The following is a 21709-nucleotide window of genomic DNA, read 5'->3' as shown; positions in this document are numbered from 1 at the left end:
TTCTTATTGATGTATCAGTTCTGTGCACGGTGCACTGGGGCGGCATGATGGCACAGCAGTAGAGTTGCTGTCTTGCAGCGCCAGAGACCCAGGTTCGATCCTGACTCTGGGTGCTGTCTGTATGGAGTTTGGACATTCTCCTATGGACAGCACCCATGCCTGCATGGGTTTTCTCTGGGTGCTCTGGTTTCCTCCCACATTCCAAAGACAAACAGGCTTGTAGGTTAATTGGTTTTGGTAAAAATTGTAAATTGTCGCTGGTGTGTCGGATAGTGCTAATGCAAGAAACTCGCTGGTTGGAGTGGATTCGGTGGGCCAATGGGCATGTTTCCGCACTGTCTCCAATCTAAACTAAACTAAACACCCTTGGCCACCCCTGTGCCAACGTGGCATGCAATGATTTCTGCTGATTATTCTTGTGAAGATGGTGAGGAGATGATTGCTGGATCTTCTGCTTTGCTTGTGGCAAATGGAGTCCTGTTTTCCGTAAGGTGGGTTGCTGCTGCAGAACTGAAACCCAGCAACCACCGTTGCAAGTGGTATGACAAAACCAAGCAACTGGTGAACTGTACTTGCTGTCAGCGGAAATCACCGTTTCTTCTCTGATGCTGAGGAAGCCACACAGATTGCCACCATCCAATCGGCAGATGTGTCGATTCTAAGCCATCATGATCCAAGTGACCCGCTACCGCCAAGGCATTAGCCAGCGCTCAACGTTCAAGGTGACTCAATCCACGTTGAAGTCAAAATGGAAATTGTTGGGTTAGGTGGCATTTTGGAGCAATCACGGCCTCTTCAGCCTCTGATACGTTTTGCCTCGTTCTCTGTGCACCATCATTGGATCGTTGAGCAGACAGGGACTAAGCTAACTTCCTCTGTATTACAACTATGAGAGGGACTGAGGACTACACTCAATAGAGAGGCATCTCCCTTTGGGTTACCAAAGTACAGTATCCGACTGTCCCGACCCGAAACGTCACCCATCCTATTTCTCCGCAGATGCTGCCTGGCCTGCTCAGTTACTCCAGCACTTTGTGTCTATCTGCAGTATATAAGGCAGACGGAGTGGGAAACACCAATATTCAGAAATGTCTCTGAAGGAGAAGGACTGAGAAACCTTTTGGGGGGGATGTAGGGATCACTGGCACAGCCAGCATTTATTACCTATCCCTAATTGCCCTCGAGAAGGTGGCCGTGAGCCTCCATTTTGACGCCCTGCGGTCATTCTGGTGAAGATGCTCCCACAGTGCTGTCAGCCAGGGAGTTCGACCCAGTGACAATGGTGACCTATTTCCAAGTCAGCAAGGGATGTGACTTGGCAAGGGACCTGGAGATGATGGTGCTCCATGTGTACATGGTCCTCCTCCTTCTTGATAGAAAATGGTGAAACAGAGTGAGTGCCAACAGTGAGTGGACAATAGGACAATACCAGGAGATATTAACTTGGGCATTAGAGTGCAGAACACCATTTTCTCATGTGTTGTGTGTTAGTCCAGGAGCAAATCTACTTACCCAGAACCCAGATGTGGTTCAGACATTTAGAGACAGGAATGTTGCTCCTGGAGAGGGAGAGAGAGAGGTTCTTCTGGCTAAGTCTCTCATACAGGAGGCCCTGCCTCAACTGCTCCCTTCCTGCCTTGGTTCTGTTGGCCCACCACTAAAATACCCCCAATGAACACAATGAACTGTGCTGCAACTAAATCCCAGAGACTGCTCCAAGAAAGGAAAGACAGGGATGGCTGCTTTCCTGATGTTCAGATCTGGCTTGTGTGTCATTTCCTATCAGGTACACGCTTGCAATCCAATTCTTCTGGGCACTAATAAGGATGCGACTGCACACAATGGCATATGCTTGCCATTCACTGTGATGGGGAACATAACCTGCACTAGTCAGAATGCCGCAACTGAAATTCTGCCGAAATTGGGCTAACTCTCATAGAAACATAGAAAATAGGTGCAGGAGTAGGCCATTCGGCCCATCGAGCCTGCACCGCCATTCAATATGATCATGGCTGATCATCCAACTCAGTAACCCATACCTGCCTTCTCTCCATACCCCCTGATCCCTTTAGCGACAAGGGCCACATCTAACTCCCTCTTAAATATAGCCAATGAACTGGCCTCAACTACCTTCTGTGGCAGAGAATTCCACAGATTCACCACTCTCTGTGTGAAGAAAAACTTTCTCATCTCGGTCCTAAAAGACTTCCCCCTTATCCTTAAACTGTGACCCCTTGTTCTGGACTTCCCCAACATCGGGAATAATCTTCCTGCATCTAGCCTGTCCAAACCCTTAAGAATTTTGTAAGTTTCTATAAGATCCCCGCTCAATCCTCTAAATTCCACCGAGTCTATCCTGTCTTTCTTCATATGAAAGTCCTGCCATCCCAGGAATCTCATTGCCAAAGAAAATGGTATTCTGCACTTAATGTTCAGGCTGATATTTCTTTATTACGCCCCCATGTCCACTCACCAATACTGCTTACTCTCTTACTTGGTGCTGCCAACCAGTTCCTTGGGAACCAACACTTGCATTTGACCTATTGGCTGTTCACCCTGAATCGGAGGAAGAACAAATCCCTTCCCCCCCGACCCCCCCTCCCTGATTTTCCCCTACAGAGGTCGTGCTGAACTGTGTTCATGTTGAGAGGTGGATCCATGTCTCTCTCTCTCTCTGCCTATTGTTGTTGTCTAACTGTGTGCTTTTTTTGTAGCGGAAGGATTCACTATAAGGACATGTACACAATAGTGTGTATGATCATCCCTCCCCTGGGACTGGGGAGGAAGTGCCCTTGTAGGGTGGCCTGCAAGGTTTGCTCCATATTAATGTCACAGCCAGTGGTTACCTTCCTCTGGCTGGGGAACGACGCACCTTCTTTAAAGAGACAGAATCTCGACCCTGCACCTCACGTTCTAATTAACTTTAACCTGCCGACAGAGACCATCTCAAAAGTGCCTGGAGCCAGTTGTAGGGGTGGGTGGGGGAGCTGGGTGTTCAATCTGGTCTCACTCACTTTGTACTCCAGCAGGCTGGCTTTCATCTCCTGTTGCCGTTACTATCTTTCAATAACGGTAGCCCTCTGCTCACATGTAATTTTATCCCCTCTTCCTCTCATACATGTCCGTGTCTCACATACCTCCACAGACAAACTCACTCTCTCACTAGCTCTCTCTCTCTCTCTCTCTCTCTTTTTTTCCTTTTCAAAGACTTTATTCAGCACAAACGCATGATACATCACATCAAAACCACATTCAGAGGTTACAATACATCAAGTATTCATTATAGTACAATGTTGCCTTCATTATTTACAATGCTCTCAACCCCCCGCGGTGACCAGCGCCCACGGAAGACCTCCAGAGTCCCCGTGGACACCGCGTGTTCCCTCTCCAGCGACACATGCGGACAAACGTAGGCCCGGAAGAGGGGCAGGCAGCCAACTCTGGCAAGACCATCTACTGCCCGCTGCATGGACCCACGAATGGCCATCTTGGCCAGGCCCATCTCTCTCTCTCTCTCTCTCTCTCTCTCTCTCTCTCTCTCTCTCTCTCTCTCTCTCTCTCTCTCTCTCTCTCTGTCTCTCTCTCTCTCTCTGTCTCTCTCTCTCTCTCTCTCTCCATCTCTCTCTTTCTCTCATACACACAAGCTGGCAACAGTGACTCACATTCATTCACCTGCGAAAAGTACATACACGCAGCCACACACACAATCAGACGTGCACCTCACACACATCCACACAAACAACATTGAACTCGTGAACACAATCATTGTCTCACTCAGATGCACACAACAGAAATGCACTTAATTTGTGCATGCACACATTCAGATACACACTCAGCACACATGGACTGAATACACATATTTCAAACTTTCATACAATTACCAACACGCAAACATATTTTCTGTCACAAATGCACGTGCAGGTATGCGCATACACACGCACAAACACATAGTGCCATGCCCACACACGAAACACATTCTCAAACACATGCACACTCATATGTACATACATATAAACACAAGCATACTGAAACACACACACACACAAACTCAGTCCCTTCACTGAGGACACGTAGACCAGGCTTGGCACTGCCAGCTTTGGCGTTGCTTGGAGGTGGCAATCGAAAATTTCTGAGGACCAGCACTGCTCAATGCAACTCTGGTCACTCCAGCAGATCAAGGGTCTCTTCCATTTTTGCTCATGTGCATGAATTGAAAACCTAATGGTGGATGTACCCTGTGACACTGTAGCATTTGGACGGGGCGGTGATATTAAATGGGAGGTGCAGATCTGTGTTGAGAGAATAGCATTAAGAGAACCTGTTTCTTTAAAGAGGCTGAAATGCAAACTCCACATGCATGGAATGCCTGCCTTCCTCCACACCCTTTCTCCCTCCCTCACTCCCTCCTTCCTCTGACTCTGCTTGTGCACTGAGTACTGTTCATCCGGTAGGAAATTAACCAGAAACCCCGTCCATCATCTCTCGGGACTTTACCGAGTCTGATCACATTCGACCACCACACTTATGCAACAGCCGAACTTTGTGTAGAAAAAGGATAAAAGGGCCTTGAAGTAATTGGCAAGTAAAGCCAGGAGACAATTGTGATGCAGCAAGCTGCTGTCATGTGAAGCTCGCTGCCTGTGAGGGCGGTGGAAGCACATCCATTAGTCATTCTCAAAAGGGAATTGGATTGGTATGTTTAAGGAAATAAATTTACAGAGTGCTGTGGGGTGAGATTAATTGGAAAGCCCTTCCAAAGAGCCGGCACAGGCATGATGGACTGATTGGCCTCCTTTTGGCTTTATGTTTTTTTTTATAATTCTACGAAAAAAAGACTGCTGTGCTGATTGAGTTGGATGTGATTAACTCTTTCCTCTTCTGTTTCTCCGGACATGCTCACCATCCCCTTCCCTCCACGCTCAGCGGCCGAATCCATTACACCGACATGTATCAAATGCTGACTCTCATGTCTCCACCGTTGGGCCTGGGGAAGAAATGTCCTTCGAAAGTTGCTTACAAGGTAGAAGGAAAACAAAATTCAAACCGTGCCTGCCTGAGTCTGAACGGATATTTATCACTGTTTACGGTCTGGATTGGATCAAACCAATTCTCAATCTAATGGGAGTTTAAAAAATATATATATCACCTCTATAATATATGTTTAATGATTACATTTTCTGCATCACATTTCTCTGTAACTAGTCTTGGAGAACCATAGCTTGATTTACCCTGTTCTACAAGTACTGCATTTGTCAGGGTGGAGAATGTTTATGTTGAGAATGGAATCAAGATCCTTACCTTGGGCAGGTAAATCCACTCAGGAGTTTGTCAGGGATGGTGTAAGAAAGGAACTGCAGATGCTGGTATATACCGAAGATAGACACAAAGTGCTGGAGTAATTCAACGAGGCAGGCAGCATCTCTGGAGAAAAAGGATGGGTGATGCTTCGGGTCGGGACCCTTCTTCGGATTTCAGACGTCAATCTGAAGAAGGATCCCGACGCAAAGCATCACCTATCCTTTTTCTCCAGAGATGCTGCCTGGCCCACTGAGGTACTCCAGCACTTCGTGTCTATCTATGGTGTAAAGGGATCTGTACTCTGTAGCTCATTGCATGGCGTTAATTAAGATTGATTACCTTAATGCACAAAGTGACCCAAGCTTCCCACACCGTTCTGGAGAAACAAACACTGCCTGAATGTATGATCTGCATGTCTGTAGCTTGCTAGAATGCAGACATTTTGTGTGAAATCTTGGCGGGCGATGCATGATTCGATCAGCCATCTAACCCCTTCATCTTTCACACCACAACACTCATTGCCTTGCAGCCCATACTGGAAGCTCTAGATGTTCCAGTTGGTGAAACAATCCCTGTAAAGAATAGTGGGCTCCTCGCAGGTTCAAAGGGCGTTGCCAGCTCTAGATAATGTCAGTTCTGTTTTGTAAATATATATAATTGTGTTAGTTGTTTATAGTTTGTGTCGGGCTGCACAGTGGCACAGCGGTAGAGTTGCTGTCTTACCCAGGACACCAGAGACCCGGGTTCGATCCTGACTACGAGTGCTCTCTGTATGGAGTTTGTATGTTCTCCTTGTGACCACGTGAGTTTTCCCTGGGTGCTCCGGTTTCCTCCCCCATTCCAAAGACGTACAGGTTTGTGAAAATTGGTAAAAATCGTAAATTGTTCTTGGTGTGTGGCGATCCCTGGTCGGCACAGACTCGGTGGGCCGAAGGGCATGCTTCCACGCTGTATCTCTAATTAATCTAAACTAAATTAAACTACTGCCTGAACTGAATGATCAAGACCCAAAGCCTGTACAGGTAATCCCCAACCATTTGGTTGATTGACCATTTTTAGCCATGGGAACAGAGCTTGAATTTTCTAATTGTGCCTGAGTGCTGTGCTAAAGACTGGAAATTCACCCAATTACATTTTAGAGCCTCCTAACTCAATGTGCCACAAATTACAGCAAGCCAGGCTGGGCAGAAAGTCACAGGTTGTCTCCTCTGTCTAGACTGAAGTAGCTCGTCCCACCGACAACATCTTTTGAGGCTCTCGAGTTGTCCTGTGGCCAGAAAAGACAGAACAATTGGTTCGGGAACCAATTCAGTATCCAGAATCCAGTATCCAGAACCAGGTCAGGATTCAGTGTGGTCCCAGTGTCACCAAGGAAACAGCTACTGTGAACAGCAGGGCATGTACACGGCTCAATAACACACTCTGTCACTAACCATGAAAATGATGGAGGACATTGGGATGTAATAGCTATGAGTAGTCTGCCATTGAGGTGAAATGTGTCTCCCAGGCAGTGACCAGACTCTGATGATCCCCTGAATCAGACATGCTGCATCTTAAACCCTCTCTTTACACCGTCTCTCTCCCTCCCTTCTCACCATCTCTCTCGTCTTCTCCCCCTCCCTCTCCCTTTTCTCTGTTTCTTCCCCTCCCTCTCTCTCCCACCCTCTCCCTAACTTTCACTCTCTCTTCCTCTCCCTCCCTCTCCTTGGCCCTCTTCCCCTCTCTTTCTCCCTCCCACTCTTTTCTCTGCCTCTCTCTCCCTCCTGCTTGTCTGGCGCTCTCCCTTCCTCCCTCTCTTTTTTTCTCCCCCCCCCCCCCCCATCGCCTTCGGTCTCTCTCTCTCTCTATCTCTTTCTCTCTTTCTCTCTCTCTCTCTCTCTCTCTCTCTCTCTCTCTCTTTCTCTCTCTCTCTCTCTCTCTCTCTCTCTCTCTTTCTCTCTCTCTCTCTCTCTCTCTCTCTCTCTCTCTCTCTCCTCTCTCTCTCTCTCTCTCTCTTTCTCTCTCTCCCTCTCTCTCTCTCTCTCTCTCTCTCTCTCTCTCTCTCTCTCTCGCTTTCTCTCTCTCTCTCTCTCTCTCTCTCTCTCTCTCTCTCTCTCTCTCTCTCTCTCTCCTCTCTCTCTCCTCTCACATACACACTCACCTTTTCCCTCTCTCCTCACCTCTCCAAGCTCTTGGGAATATTTGATCCAAGCCGTGAGCATTTGTAAATGGAAGTTTAATTCTACCATGGGAAAGAGTGCTTAAATATGCTCAATGGAATGGAACCATAATTACAGATGGAGAGAAGGCAAAAAAACTCTTTCTCGTTCCTCGTTCCTCATACCAATTACTTTAAATGTACGTTCCCTTGCTTTTGGCCCCTCGCAGTTTTACAACCGTAATTTCCTCTCCAGCTTCGCACAGCAATCCAAAATAAAGATAACTTGTTGGAGATCGGCCGATTTAATTGGGATGATGTTAGAGACAACAGGGTTAGTAGTTCCTAGAATCTGGAGCAAAAAACAAACTGCTTGAGAAACTCAGCAGTTTAAATTGGTGGTGCACTGGGTAGTGAAAAAAGGTTATCCAAGATTACAACACAATCTAGATGAACTGGGGATGTGAGCCAAGGAATAGCAGGTGTAATTTAACTTTAGACTTTAGAGACACAGCGTGGAAACAAGCCCTTCGGCCCACCGAGTCCGCACCGACCAGTGATCATTCCATACACCAGCACTACCCTACACAATAGGGACAATTTACAATTTTACCGAAGGCAATTAAGCTACCAACCTGTATGTCTTTGAAGTGTGGGAGGAAACCAGAGCACCCAGAGGAAACCCACATGGTCACAGGAAGAACGTACAAACTCCGTACCAGCAGCACCTGTAGTCAGGATCAAACCCGGGTCTCTAACTGTTGGTAAGGCCAGCAACTCTAATGCTGCACCATTGTGCTGTCCAATTCAAAACAGAGTGATGTGTTGTATTTTGGTAGTTAAACAAGGGCAGGACTTGCACAATAAATGACCGGTCCCTGGGGTGCGTTGTGGAACAGAAATACCAAGGGGTCCAGGCAGAGAGTTCCCTGAAAGCGGCGGCTCAGGTGGACAGGGTCTTGAAGAAGATGTTTGGCACACTTGCCTTCATCAGCTCAGGGCTTCGAGTACAGGAGTTGAGACGTCAGGTACTCATCATTGGTGAGACCACACCTGGAGTTTTGTGCATCATTCTTGTCACCCAGGTATAGGGAATGGTGATTAACAATAGACAATAGACAATAGACAATAGGTGCAGGAGTAGGCCATTCAGCCCTTCGAGCCAGCACCGCCATTCAATGCGATCATGGCTGATCACTCTCAATCAGTACCCCGTTCCTGCCTTCTCCCCATAACCCCTCACTCCGCTATCCTTAAGAGCTCTATCCAGCTCTCTCTTGAAAGCATCCAACGAACTGGCCTCCACTGCCTTCTGAGGCAGAGAATTCCACACCTTCACCACTCTCTGACTGAAAAAGTTCTTCCTCATCTCCGTTCTAAATGGCCTACCCCTTATTCTTAAACTGTGGCCCCTTGTTCTGGACTCCCCCAACATTGGGAACATGTTTCCTGCCTCTAATGTGTCCAATCCCCTAATTATCTTATATGTTTCAATAAGATCCCCCCTCATCCTTCTAAATTCCAGTGTATACAAGCCCAATCGCTCCAGCGCTCCAGCTAAGCTGGAAGGAGTGCAGGCAATATCTTGAGGATTTTACCGGGAGGAGAGGGTTTGCGATAAAGAATGGCTGGGTAGGCTTTGACTATTTACCCTGTGGTGAAAAATGCTGAGGGGTAACCTAATATCGGTTATAAAATCAAGAGGGCCGTGGATAAGACTATCACAGTTTTTCCCGTGGTAGAGGAGTCTAAAACAAGAGATAATAGGTTTAAGGTGAGAGGGAAAAGTTTTAAATGGGACCCGAGAAGCGTCATTTTCATGTAGAGGGCGGTGGCAATAAGAAACGATCTGCTGGAGGAAGATGTACACAGTTTAAAAGACTTTTGGACAGATTCATGGATAGTAAAGGTTTTGAGGGATGCGAGCCAGATGCAGGTAAATTGGACTAGCTCAGATAGACATCATGACTGGCATGAACGAGTTGGACCAAAGGGCTTGATTCCATGCTGTATAACCCTGTGGCTGAAGAATAGTCAACATTTCAGGTCAAAACCCTGCTTCAAGACTGAGACATTGCAACTCCGTGGGTTAAACAGCATCTGTGGAGGCAGAGGGATAGTCAGTGTTTCGGGTCAAGATTGATTAGTATGGGTGTCAGAGGCTATGAGGAGAAGACAGGAGAATGGGGTTGAGAGGGAAAGATAGATCAGCCATTGTTGAATGGTGGAGTCGACCTAATGGGTCGAATGGCCTCATTCTGCTCCTAAAACCCATGAGCTTATGACCCTGCTTCTGGACTGGGAGTAGATCTGGCCTAGACACATCGGAATTAATAGTTGACAGGTAAACCTGTTGCAAAACAATGCCTTTAAGGGAGAGATGTTCAGATGCATTTGAGGTACATTCTAATGACAAGTAATGTAAGAGCAAACAGACCCAGAGCTCCCTAGATGTCAGAAGAGATGAGGAGGAAGATAAAGCATAAAAAGGCTTTTAATGAGTTGTCGGGTGTAAATACCAATAACTACCGGTAGGTTTATAAAAGAAGATGTTTTGCAAATAATAGTGAAGGTGAAAGTTGAGGCACTGGATTTATTAAACATTTTCAGCATTGAAGTATTAGTAAAGTTGGCTGAACTTAATGTAACTCAGTCACCTGGACAAGATAGGTACTTAGGATTTGGACGGAAATAAGGGAGGAAATTGTGTGCCAGTGAAGATCATCTTTACGAAATATTGATCTGGGACAGGATTAATAGTCACCTCGAGAAAAATTGATTAATTAAGGCAATTCAACATGGATTTGTTCAAGGCAAATTATGTTTAATAATTTGATAGTAGATGTTGGTGAGACTGCACCTGGAATAATGTGTGCATTTCTGGTCACTATACTATAGCAAGGATGTGGTTAAGCTGCAGAGGGTGCAGGAAAGGTTCACCTGGGATGTTGTCAGTACTGGGGGCCTTGAGTTAGAAAGAGGGACTGTACAGGTTGCGACTGTTTTTCATGGAGTGAAGGAGGCTGAGCGGTGACATTACAGAGGTTTATAAAATAATGAGGGGCATAGATAAGATGGATGATCACAGTCTTTTTCCCAGGGGGAGAGGACATTGGATTAAGATGAGAGAGGAAAGATTTAAGGGTAGCCTGAAGGGCAATTGTTTATACACAGAGGGTACATGGAGCAAGCTGCCTGAGAAAGTGCTAGTGAAAGGTACAATTGCAATGTCTAATATACATGTAGACGGGTACATAGATAGGAACGGTTTATGCAGGCAAATGAGACAAGCTCAGGAAGACACCTTGGTCAGCATGGATGAGTTGGGCCGAAGGGCCTATTTCTGTGCTATATAGCTCTTAGCTTTATTTTTTTGAAGGGGTCATGGATAGAATTGATGAGGATAATGCAATCAATGTGGTGTGCATGCACTATCAGAAGGCTTTTGACAAGGTGTCAAATACCAGGCTTTTCGGAAAGGAAGCATGTGGCATGAAAAGAACATTGATACAAAATTGGTGCAGGAAGAAGCAACAAAAGGTTGTTATGAACGGTTCTTACTTGGAATCGAGGAAGGTGAATAACAGCATTCACTGAAGACCAGCGAGAGTCTCTAAATCTGCTGATGACATAAAGCTGGGCGCTGAGAAAAGAAAGTAATAAATTGCAGCAGGTTGTAAAGAGGCCTGGGAAACGGGCAAGTGCATGGCAGATGAAATGGAAAAATGTGAGGTGATGCATTTTTCAGGAAGAATGTGGTGAGGCAATTTAGAATAAAGTGTTACTGTTCTAAAGAGGGTTCCGGACCAGAGGGACCTAGGAGTATGTCACTGAAGGTTTAGTTTAGTTTTGAGATACAGCACAAAAACAGGCCCCAGGGCTCACCACGTCCGTGCCAACCAGCGATCCCCGCACACTTACACTATCCTACACACACTAGGAACAATTTACAATTTTACCAAGCCAATTAACCTACAATCCTGAACGTCTTTGGAGTGTGGGAGGAACCCAGAGCTCCCAGAGGAAACCCATGCAGGTCACGGGGAGAACGTACACACCTGGTACAGACAGCACCTGTAGTAAGGATCGAACCCGGGTCCCTGACGCTGTAAGGCAGCTTCTCTACCGCAGCGCGACCGTGCAAAAGAGACAGGACAAATTGGCCATGCACAATGTTGGGCTTTATCAATTGAGGAATGGAATATAAAGACAGAGAAGTCATGCTGAAACACAGGTGTAACCTCAGATGGAGCCTTGTGTTCAACTCTGATTATCTCAATTATAGGAAGGAAGTGGAGGCTTTGGAGAGAGTCCAGGGAATATTTATAAGAATCTTTTCTGAGATGAATGACGACGATACAATAATAGATTGGAGAGGTGATGACTGTTTTCTTTGGAGAAGCACAAGCTAACGGGAGATCTGAGAGGTGTATAAAGTAATGAGGGCTCTGAACAGAGTGGATGGTGGAAAGCTGGCTGAGAAGCTCACAGGTATTAAATAGAGAAAGACAATGAATAGCGTCACGAGCCAAAGCCTTTTACACAGTGTGTCGTTGGAATCTGGAATACTTTGCCTGCAGATGTAGACATCAAGAGGTAACTAGATGGGGCAGCACGATGGCACAGCGGTAGTGTTGATGCCTTACAGTGCCGGAGACCTGGGTTTGATCCCGACAATGGTACTGTTTGTACGGAGTTTGTACGTTCTCCCTGTGACTGCGTGGGTTTTCCCCGGGTGCTCTGGTTTCCTCCCACACTTCAAAGACGTGCAGGTTTGTCGGTTAAACTGGCTTTGGTAAAAATCGTAAATGGTGCTAGGATACGGAGGGCAATTGCTGATCGGTGCGGACACGGTGGGCACAAGGGACGATTTCCATGCTGCATCTCTAAAGTCTAAAGGTAAATAAATAGTGAGGAAAAAATTGCAAGAGTACGGACCATAGGCTATGAGTGGAATCAGTAAGTCACAGGTAGAGAAATGGTATGGACACTGTAGGCTAAATGGCCTCCTTCCGTCTGTACTGTACAACTTGATGATTCTATGATATCCTTGCTTAGGTGAAAGGCCAGCACTACAAACATCAATCTATTGCAGTCTCAATGGAGCTCTATGTAATTACAGCCTGATGTTTCCAATCTGCTACACAAATCCATAGGCAATAAGAACCTATTTGCTTTTACAATCGCACCCACGTACCATCGTTATGAACACCCAGGCCCCTCAAAGCAAAGCATCCTCCGTGCCTTTCCAAAAATCATTGACCTAGCCTACGTCCAATAAGGACCAGTGGAGTGCATGCTCCAAGATCCCTCTTTTCCTCCACACCATATTAAATATTACCTCACTTTGTTACACCTGCCTATATGTATTAACGAGTCATAGTCATAAATGGGAGGATATTGACTGGTGTGAAGGAAGAATATGAGTCCATTGGTCCTGAGCGGAAGAAGGACAGGTCACTAAGATGTTTACAAAGACACAGAGGAATGTTTTTCCTCTCAGCTGAGGAACAGAAGATAGGCTCAGGGCCTCTCAGCTGAGGAACAGAAGATAGGCTCAGGGCCTCTCAGCTGAGGAACAGAAGATAGGCTCAGGGCCTCTCAGCTGAGGAACAGAAGATAGGCTCAGGACCTCTCAGCTGAGGAACAGAAGATAGGCTCAGGGCCTCTCAGCTGAGGAACAGAAGATAGGCTCAGGGAGGTTATATTGGAATTGTCAACGCATCCGTAGCTTGAGATTGGTGTATGGTCTTGACCACCACATTACAGGGAAGACGAGGGTGCAGAGGGAACTCACGAGGATGTTGCCAGTTGCCAGCAGAAAGTTGTTTATGATGAAGAAAATGGACAGGCTGGGGTTGTTCGCTTTGGAATAGAGGAGGTTGAGCAAAAATGTAACCAAGGTGTGTGGAATTATGAGAGGCCTGAATAGAGTAAATAGGGAGGACCTATTTCCCTAAGCAGAGATGTCCCATCACAGGGAGTGCAGGTTTACAGTAACGGGTCGGTCTAGAGGGGGGGGGTGAGGAGAGGTTCTCACACCCTGTGGGTGATGGGGAATGGCACATTGCCTGAAGGGGAAGTGGAGGCAGAAACCAGACCACATGTAACCACGACGAGGACGTGCACTGGAGGAAGCATCACTACAAGGGTGCCAGCCCAATGCAGTGCTGTGAGAAGGGATGGGACCGGATGACTCTTTGTTGACTGGAACAGTCAATGCCTGAATGGGCTTCTCTGCTGAACATTTTCCATTAATCTATGAGGATAAAGGTGACCATGCATCTGGTATTAATTAATTACAGTTGCAGGAGGGGTCTGGACGAGGCACCTCACTCAGCAGAATGTGAATGTGAGCTCGTTCATCGCTCGGTCGGTGGGTACAAAGGTTCCCAGCGCTCATGCACTCTCCAAGGTTGCCGACCCAAAGACTGCTGCCAAGAAACAAAAATGAGGGGAGATTATCAGTGTACGAAACAAGAGAGCACTTATCTAGCTTCAATGTTTCTGTTCACTTGTCATCAAAATCCCAGAGGTGGGAGAGTTGAAGGGGAGTGAAGAGTGGTCCAGCCATCTCTCGTGGATCAAGGGGTGGCTAGTGAGCGTGGATGTGCTGGGAAGACTGTAGTGAGATCGTGGGGCAGGGTGGTTGGTAGGTCATCTGATAAGACAGGCATGTCTTCACAATGTTGGCTACCCAATGGGGCACCATAAACAATCAACGGGATCTCGGTGGCAGGAAAGCGCAGACACGGAGGAATTGGAGAGAGAAGTTAGTGACAGGAGGGGGGAGGCGAGATAAGGGTAGAGAAAAATGATGAGCTTGCAAGGAAGCACATAACCTGCTAGATCCACTGGAGCTATTGTGGGATGTAGTTAGATTCCAGTATGGAGATGGGATTTTAAAGCAGCATTGCTGGATCTGGCTGTGGCTCACTGTCTTTCTCCTTTCTAGAGACTGGTACTGATGAATATGCCTGTCGGCGAGGATAAGACTGTTCACTTCACCTCCACGCTCATGGGCTTGATCAGAACCGCACTTCAAATCAAGCTTGCTAGAGGTAAGAGGACATTCAGTGTTGACGTCACACCAACCAGCCCACAAAACTTAACTGGACTTAAACCACAACAGGAACTGTGTTGGAGGTTTGTGCAGCAATTCTGTGCTGGTAAATATCCCAGGGGGCATCGTAGAATGACTTATCAGACAAACCTAACATGCTAGAAATTTGAATCAAAAACAGAGAAAGCAGGAAATAGTCAACAGATTGGAGAGAGAAATAGAATTAAGCTTTCAGGTTATGACCAATCAGAACCCTCATCGGGTAGCTCCTGCTATCCCAACATCTCTCTTAGAAACGTAGAAAATAGGTGCAGGAGTAGGCCATTCGGCCCTTCGAGCCAACACCGCCATTCAATATGATCATGGCTGATCATCCAAAATCAGTACCCCGTTCCTGGTTTTTCCCCATAACCCCTGATTCCGTTGGCCCTAAGTGCTAAATCTAACTCTCTCTTGAAAACATCCAGTGAATTGGTCTCCACTTCCTTCTGTGGCAGAGAATTCCACAGATTCACAACTCTCTGGGTGAAAATGTTTCTCCTCATCTTAGTCCTAAATGGCCTACCCCTTATTCTTAAACTGTGACCCCTGGTTCTCAACTCCCCCAACATCGGGAACATATTTCCTGCATCTAGCCTGTCCAATCCCTTAAGAATTTTATATGTTTCTACAAGATCCCTTCTTACCCCACACTTTCTTGCCATACCGCTCAAACTCCCTCCCCTCCAAAATCTTACCCTCCCTCACACTAATCTCCCTCACTCTCACGTCTCCCACTCTCACCCACCACTCTCTCACGTCTCTCACTCACACATTTCCCTCACACTCACACCGCGCACACACACTCACATCTCTCTCACTCTCATCATCTACCTTTCTCTCACCCGTCTGTCGCATCCTGTTCCTGCTCTATGCCTCATTCCTAACATCGCATTATGACTTTGAGTTCTGATGTCTCGACACATCACCCGTCGCCATCTTTTCAGCTAACATTCACCCAATCTTTTCTCCATCTCCCATAATCTAACCGACCCTCCATTTTCTCCACCACCCAGCCATTACATTGCATATCTACCTTATAGCAGAACCCACGTTCATGTTCTGTGGCTGAACTAGGAATTCAGCAACCTTGGTTACTGGTTTGCATTTCACTATCATTTCAATTTGAAAATGCAAAACAAAAAAATGTATTTGTTTCTCGACCTCTGGAGCAGTGTAAATTCTAACACCAGTCAGTAATCATTAATTATTTTCGAGGTGCACTGTATTATGAAAGTTTCTTTTTGTTCTTTAAGGCCTGCAGTCCCACTCTGATGTGGCAGACCTTTAACTAACCTCTGAGCTGTAAGGTAGATAATCCATGCTATCAAGATACATGCTCAGCATCTCATGGTCAAATTATGCTTGCTCTGGTTGGCCATATCCCAAACATGAATTGAAACAAGCTCATAGAACCTACTTCATTACCATATCCCTCCATTCCACCTTCTCTTCATATTCCTCACTCTGACCTTGACTTTCTGCATTAACCATGAATATCATTCAAATTTGCAGATTGTTCACATATCAAAGCATACACCTCAATAATCTAATCTGAATAAATTTGAGGCAGGGCTCCGACCCGACACGTCACCCATTCTTTCTCTCCGGAGATGCTGCCTGACCCGCCGAGGTACTCCAGCACTTTGTATCTATCTTCAACAATCTAGAACATCACGAGACAGAAACTTCATTTCAATGGGTCAGCATCCAACTCCCAACTGTTAATTTCATATTATTGTTCATGTGCTTGCTGCCATAAGATTTGCCCTTTCGCAGAATAAGAAGTTGTCCACTGAGCGATGTTTCTCAGTCGCTCTCAGTTCTCCCTCCAGTAGTATCCAATAAGACACATCTGCTTGAGAGGAAGATAGTCATAGAGTACGAAGGAACTGCAGATGCTGGTTTAAACCGAAGATAGACACAAAATGCTGGAGTAACTCAGCGGGACAGGCAGCATCTCTGGAGGCAGCATTTTCAGACCAGAAGAAGGGTCTCGACCCAAAACGTCACCCATTCTTTCTCTCCAGAGATGCTGCCTTACTCCAGCTGATGTGAGTTACTCCAGCATTTTGTGTCTATCTATAGGCAGGGCCATCTTAACGCATGGGCCTGATGGGCACTTGCCCGGGGGCCCACGAGCATAGGGGCCCCATGCTGATCTGTGTATGTTAAGTGACTTGCAATAAATAAATACTACTTTAAAAATGTAGGTTCAATAAGTGCTTTTTTCACAACATTTTCGGTCACTAAGTGCTTCTCACAGCGATTTGTAAGTGCTTTTCGCAACAATGTAGCACCCTAAATCCATCGCTAAGTGCTTTTCGGTAAGTGCTTTTCGCCGCCACTACAGGGGGGGGCTGGTATGGAAAGGGGGGTGGGGGAGAGTAACGGTAGGGGCCCCAGTACACTGCTTTGCCCGGGGGCCCATAATGCTGTAAAAACGGCCCTGTCTATAGGCATGGGGTACTCCGGCACTGCCCCCTCTGTCTGGTGGCCTTCCATTGTGTTTCTGTCGGTGCCGGTGATAATTTATTTCCATCATGGACCATACTTGAACCTCCTAAGTACTGTAAATTAAAAGGAGTAACTAATTCCTCATTACTGCAGCATTCCACGGGGCTTTATTCCTCTCTGTAAGCATAGCCTATGAATCAAGGCAAGTCCAGTCGAGTTTATTGTCATATGCACAAGTTCAGCGAGGTACAGGCACAATGAAAAACTTGCTTATAGCAGCAGCACAGGCATATACATTCAGACAAACCATCATTATACAAACATGGTACATAAATTGCATATGTTCTACTTGTAGTGATAAGAAAAAGACTACAAAATAAAAGACATTAGCACAAAACAATGAGAGAACAAGTCCATGGTGGTAGAATTGGTAGTCTGTGGGATTGTGTTGTTGAGGTAGCACTAGAGTTGTGCGAACACAGAACCAAAGTGCTGGAGTAACTCAGCATGACAGGCGGCTTCTCTGGAGAACATGGACAGGTGACATTTCGGGTCGAGACCCTTCCTCAGAGTAGAGTTGTGCAGATTGGTTCAAGAATCTGAGGATATTGTATACACCAGCGTGCAATGAAATTCCTTGTTCATGTAAAGCTTACAGAGTAAATGGTATACATGGTAAATGATAAATACAACAATAAATACAGCAGCACGTGAAAAATAGCAGCATGGTGCAGGAATGTCGTGCAATCTGAAGCAAAAAAAATTAAGTAAAATAAATGAATAACCAAATGAGATGGAGTTCATAAGTTCATAAGTGGGAGGAGCAGAATTAGGCCATTCGGCCCATCCAGTCTACCCCGCCATTCAATCATGGCTGATCTATCTCTCCCTCCTAACCCCATTGTCCCTCCTTCTCCCCATAACCCTTGACACCCAAGAGTCTCAACTAAGTCACAACTAAGATTAGATGGCAGCACCTCCAGGAAGATGGTGTGAAAGAGGTGGTTGTTTCAGGAGTCTCACAACAGTGTGGAAGAAACTGTGGACTTGCAATAGATATTGGTCACTAACCTCTCCACTGGATATAAAGATTTTGAGAAAGGGTGGGGAAGAATCAGGAACGGGCCACAAGCCAGTGAAGCAGGATGGACATTGGCAGCAAAGGTAATACATTTTGTGAGAGTGTAATTGTGCAGAAGGCAGCAGTAATGTAGTCATCCATGCAGTTGATGAACAGGTCTGGAGTAGAACTGAAACTTGGCCTGTTCTATCTACCCTGTAACGAGACAGGCTTAGTTTGGGTCCATGCAATTTACCATAACTAAACCTTTGACTTGGAAAAAGTGAATGGGTTTGGAGAAGTTGCCCAATGTAAAAACAAGTTCATCTCAAGAAAAAGGGAGTGGTGCTTTAAGGGTATTGGCCAGGCCTCCATTCGAGGAAGAAGTGAAGACCAGTGTACCTTTATTGAGCAATGCAATGTTTCCTGTTCCTCTCTCAGGAAGACACCTGTTCAATGATTGGTCCCCAATTAGTATCTCAGAGAAATATCTGTTCAATGATTGGTTCCTGCTCAATATCTCAGAACAATATCGGTTCAACAATTTTTCTCCCATAGCGGTATGAACATTGACTTCTCCAACTTTAGATAGTTCCTCTGTCCCTCTCTTCCCCTCCTCCTCCCAGTTCTCCCACTGTCTTCCTGTCTCCACCTATACCCTTTCTTTGTCCCACCCCCCCTGACATCAGTTTGAAGAACGGTCTCGACCCGAAATGTTACCTATTCCTTCTCTCCAGAGATACTGCCTGAGCCGCTGAGTTACTCCAGCATTTTGTGATACCTATAACTTGTGAACTGGTGACATCATTTCTAAGATTGGTTCCTCCTGCTCTGCATCTTAAGGGCCATCTGTTCCATGATATAGAAATATTTATTTGTATATATATCAGACATCTTCTGTGCGGACAAGTAAGCAAGTAAGATTATGAAGGACCCCTGCCACCCCAGTAACGGACTGTTCCAGATGCTGCGGTCAGGCAAACGCCTCCGCTGTCACGCAGTGAAAACGGAGAGGATGAGACGGAGTTTCTTCCCACAGGCCATCAGGACTGTCAACTTTTATAACTCCAGAGACTAAATTTTGTCTACACTATAGTAACTTTATTAACTTTATTTATATGCTGTAACTGTAATTCTTTTTTTGTGCACAATCCGCAGGCATTGCCACTTTCATTTCACTGCACATCGTGTATGTGTATGTGACAAATAAACTTGACTTGACTTGACTGACTTCACAATCGATGTTTTGGGTTGGGGCACTTCTTCACACTAATGGGTGCTAGCTGGTAGCGAGAGGTGAGGGGAAGGAGTGGTGCAACATCTGGCAAGTGGAAGGTGGTTCCAGGAAAGATTGATCCAATACATCTATTTGTACAGATAGATATTATCCAATACCAGTCTCCAGGTTGTGAGTGGTAAGCTGATAAATACTGACGTGCGATTCCCGAATAAACCTCTTTGATAGGTGGTGCGGACAAGCAGCTGCTGGATGCAGAGTTGCGCAAGGAGATCATGACAATTTGGCCGCACCTCTCCCAGAAGACACTCGATCTCTTGGTTCCCATGCACACATGTAAGTAAAGCAAACACCGAGATTGCTAGCAATACTGAGCAGGGGGAACAGCATCTGTGGAGAGAGGATGGGACTGTGGAGGGAGGAACTATTAATAGTTTGGGTCAGGAATCCAAGGAAAGCTTGCCCCTCCCCAGGTGGCGTGGTCCATCGTGGACAGTACATAAATGGCCATCGACAGCCGCTGAACATCAGCCAAAACGTTATGACCTGATGAGCCAAAACATTATGACCACCTGCCTAATATGCTGTTGGTCCTCCGTGTGCAGCCCTATGCGCAGCAGGGTGCGATGCACTGTGTATTGTGACACATTCCTCCCGTGACCACCATTAAAACTTTCTGTGACCTGTGTCACAGTAGACCTTCTGTTGGTTCGGACCAGACGGGGTAGCCTTCGTTGCCCTCACGCATCGATGAGCCTTGGGCGCCCAACACCCTGTTGCCGGTTTGTGGTTTGTCCCTCCACGGACCACTGTCAGTAGGTGCTCACCACTGCTGACCGGGAGCACCCCACAAGCCTTGCCATTTCAGAGATGCTCTGACCCAGTCGTCTGGCCATAACAATTTGGCCCTTGTCAAAATCACTTAGGTCTTTACTCCTGCCCATTTCTCCTGCATCCAACACATCAACTTCAAGATCTGACTGTTCACTTGCTGCCTAATATATCTCACCCCTAGACAGGTGCCATTGTAACAAGATAATCAATGTTATTCACTTTGCCTGACAGTGGTCAATGTTTTGGCCGATCGGTGTATGTAACATCACCGACGGACTTCATTAATCACATAGCAGCCATTATCCTCACGTAGCGAGGTCACATCACAGTTAAGAAGCACAACTTCCCTGAACTTCCCTACAGGTTTTTGAATTGGATTGAAATTTATCTCCTAAACAGAACCAGAATTTTGTGGACTTCACAGTCTCATCCTGGACCTCCAAATACAGCTCTGAAATCATTCCCTTTCCAAATATTAAGACAGATTTGGGCCCATGTGTACTCCATCTGGAGAGAATATTGGCCTGTACCACACTACCATTTTAAACAGTGGGTTCCACCCTGTGTGGTCAAGGAATCATCCCTGTTCCTTGTTAAGTCACAGTACATATGGTAATTCTATTTATACTCTGCCTTTAATGATTGATAATGTCACATGTACCCAGTTACAGTGAAATTCTTTGTTCTGCATACAATCCTGTAAAATCATACTTTCGATTAGCAGGCCGTTTTCAAGATGGCGGCGGATGACGGAGAGGATTGGTGCTGCCAGGACAACAGGGCTTTTAGGCCAAGACCCCAGGGTCTAAGAACCTAGGGATAGGAGTGGATGTGGAAGAGGAATTTGATGGGGGGATGTGGACAGAATAAGAATATGGGATCAATGCAGGTTTCATGTAAATAGGTAAATCCTGGTTGGCATGGACTTGGTGGGCAGAAGGGCCTGTTTCTGAGTTGTATCTCTCTGTCCATATGAATCTGATTCCATCTTCCTTTCTCCTCCAGATACGGACTTAACAGTTGGGAAAATCTATGCAGCCATGATGATCATGGATTACTACAAACAGAGTAAAAATAAAAAGTATCAGATGCTGCAGGAAGAGCAGGTACTGGCGTTGGGACAGGCATTAACAATGCCACGGACACTGGGAAACTGAAACCTGAGCTAAACATAGGGTAGGAGTGATGGGACAGGTGCAATCAGGGAGGACAGGTGAAGCAAGTGTGATGGGTGGGATGGGCTGGGTGATATTGATGAGGAGGTGGCCGGGATGAATTGGTTCTGAGGAGTGGTGGCAAGGAGGTGCAAATTCTAAAATGAGGTAAAATGGGGACTGATTCGGAAGAGACTGGGTGAGATCATGCGTGCAGATGGACTTCAGTGGCAGGAGGTGGGAGGGTTGATAGTGAATCAAGTGTCACATGTCCCAGACAGAACAATGAGATTCGTACTTGCAGCAGCTCAACAAAATATGTAAACATAGTACTCTGTAAACAACATAATAAATGAGAAAAAAAAGTTCAGTGTGTATACATGTATATATATGTATACACACACACACACACACACACAAACACACAAAC

At 46.1% G+C, this 21709-nt stretch overlaps 1 protein-coding gene across 5 annotated transcripts in view; it reads left to right on the top strand.

Annotated features, from left to right (window-relative positions):
* LOC144597837 (putative voltage-dependent R-type calcium channel subunit alpha-1E) overlaps positions 1–21709 on the top strand; it is a 411899-nt gene that overhangs the window by 366713 nt on the left and 23477 nt on the right. For all 5 annotated transcript variants that reach the window (XM_078407483.1, XM_078407485.1, XM_078407488.1 and 2 more), the window contains 4 exons: positions 4924–5020; positions 14391–14496; positions 19520–19627; positions 21131–21231. In XM_078407483.1, coding sequence (XP_078263609.1) covers positions 4924–5020; positions 14391–14496; positions 19520–19627; positions 21131–21231 — 412 coding nt within the window. The remainder of the gene's footprint in view (positions 1–4923; positions 5021–14390; positions 14497–19519; positions 19628–21130; positions 21232–21709) is intronic.

This window comes from Rhinoraja longicauda, chromosome 11 (assembly GCF_053455715.1).
Source record: "Rhinoraja longicauda isolate Sanriku21f chromosome 11, sRhiLon1.1, whole genome shotgun sequence".
NCBI lineage: Eukaryota > Metazoa > Chordata > Chondrichthyes > Rajiformes > Arhynchobatidae > Rhinoraja > Rhinoraja longicauda.
The sequence above is the reverse complement of the archived record's forward strand: the minus strand, read 5'-3'. Positions and strand labels throughout refer to the sequence as shown.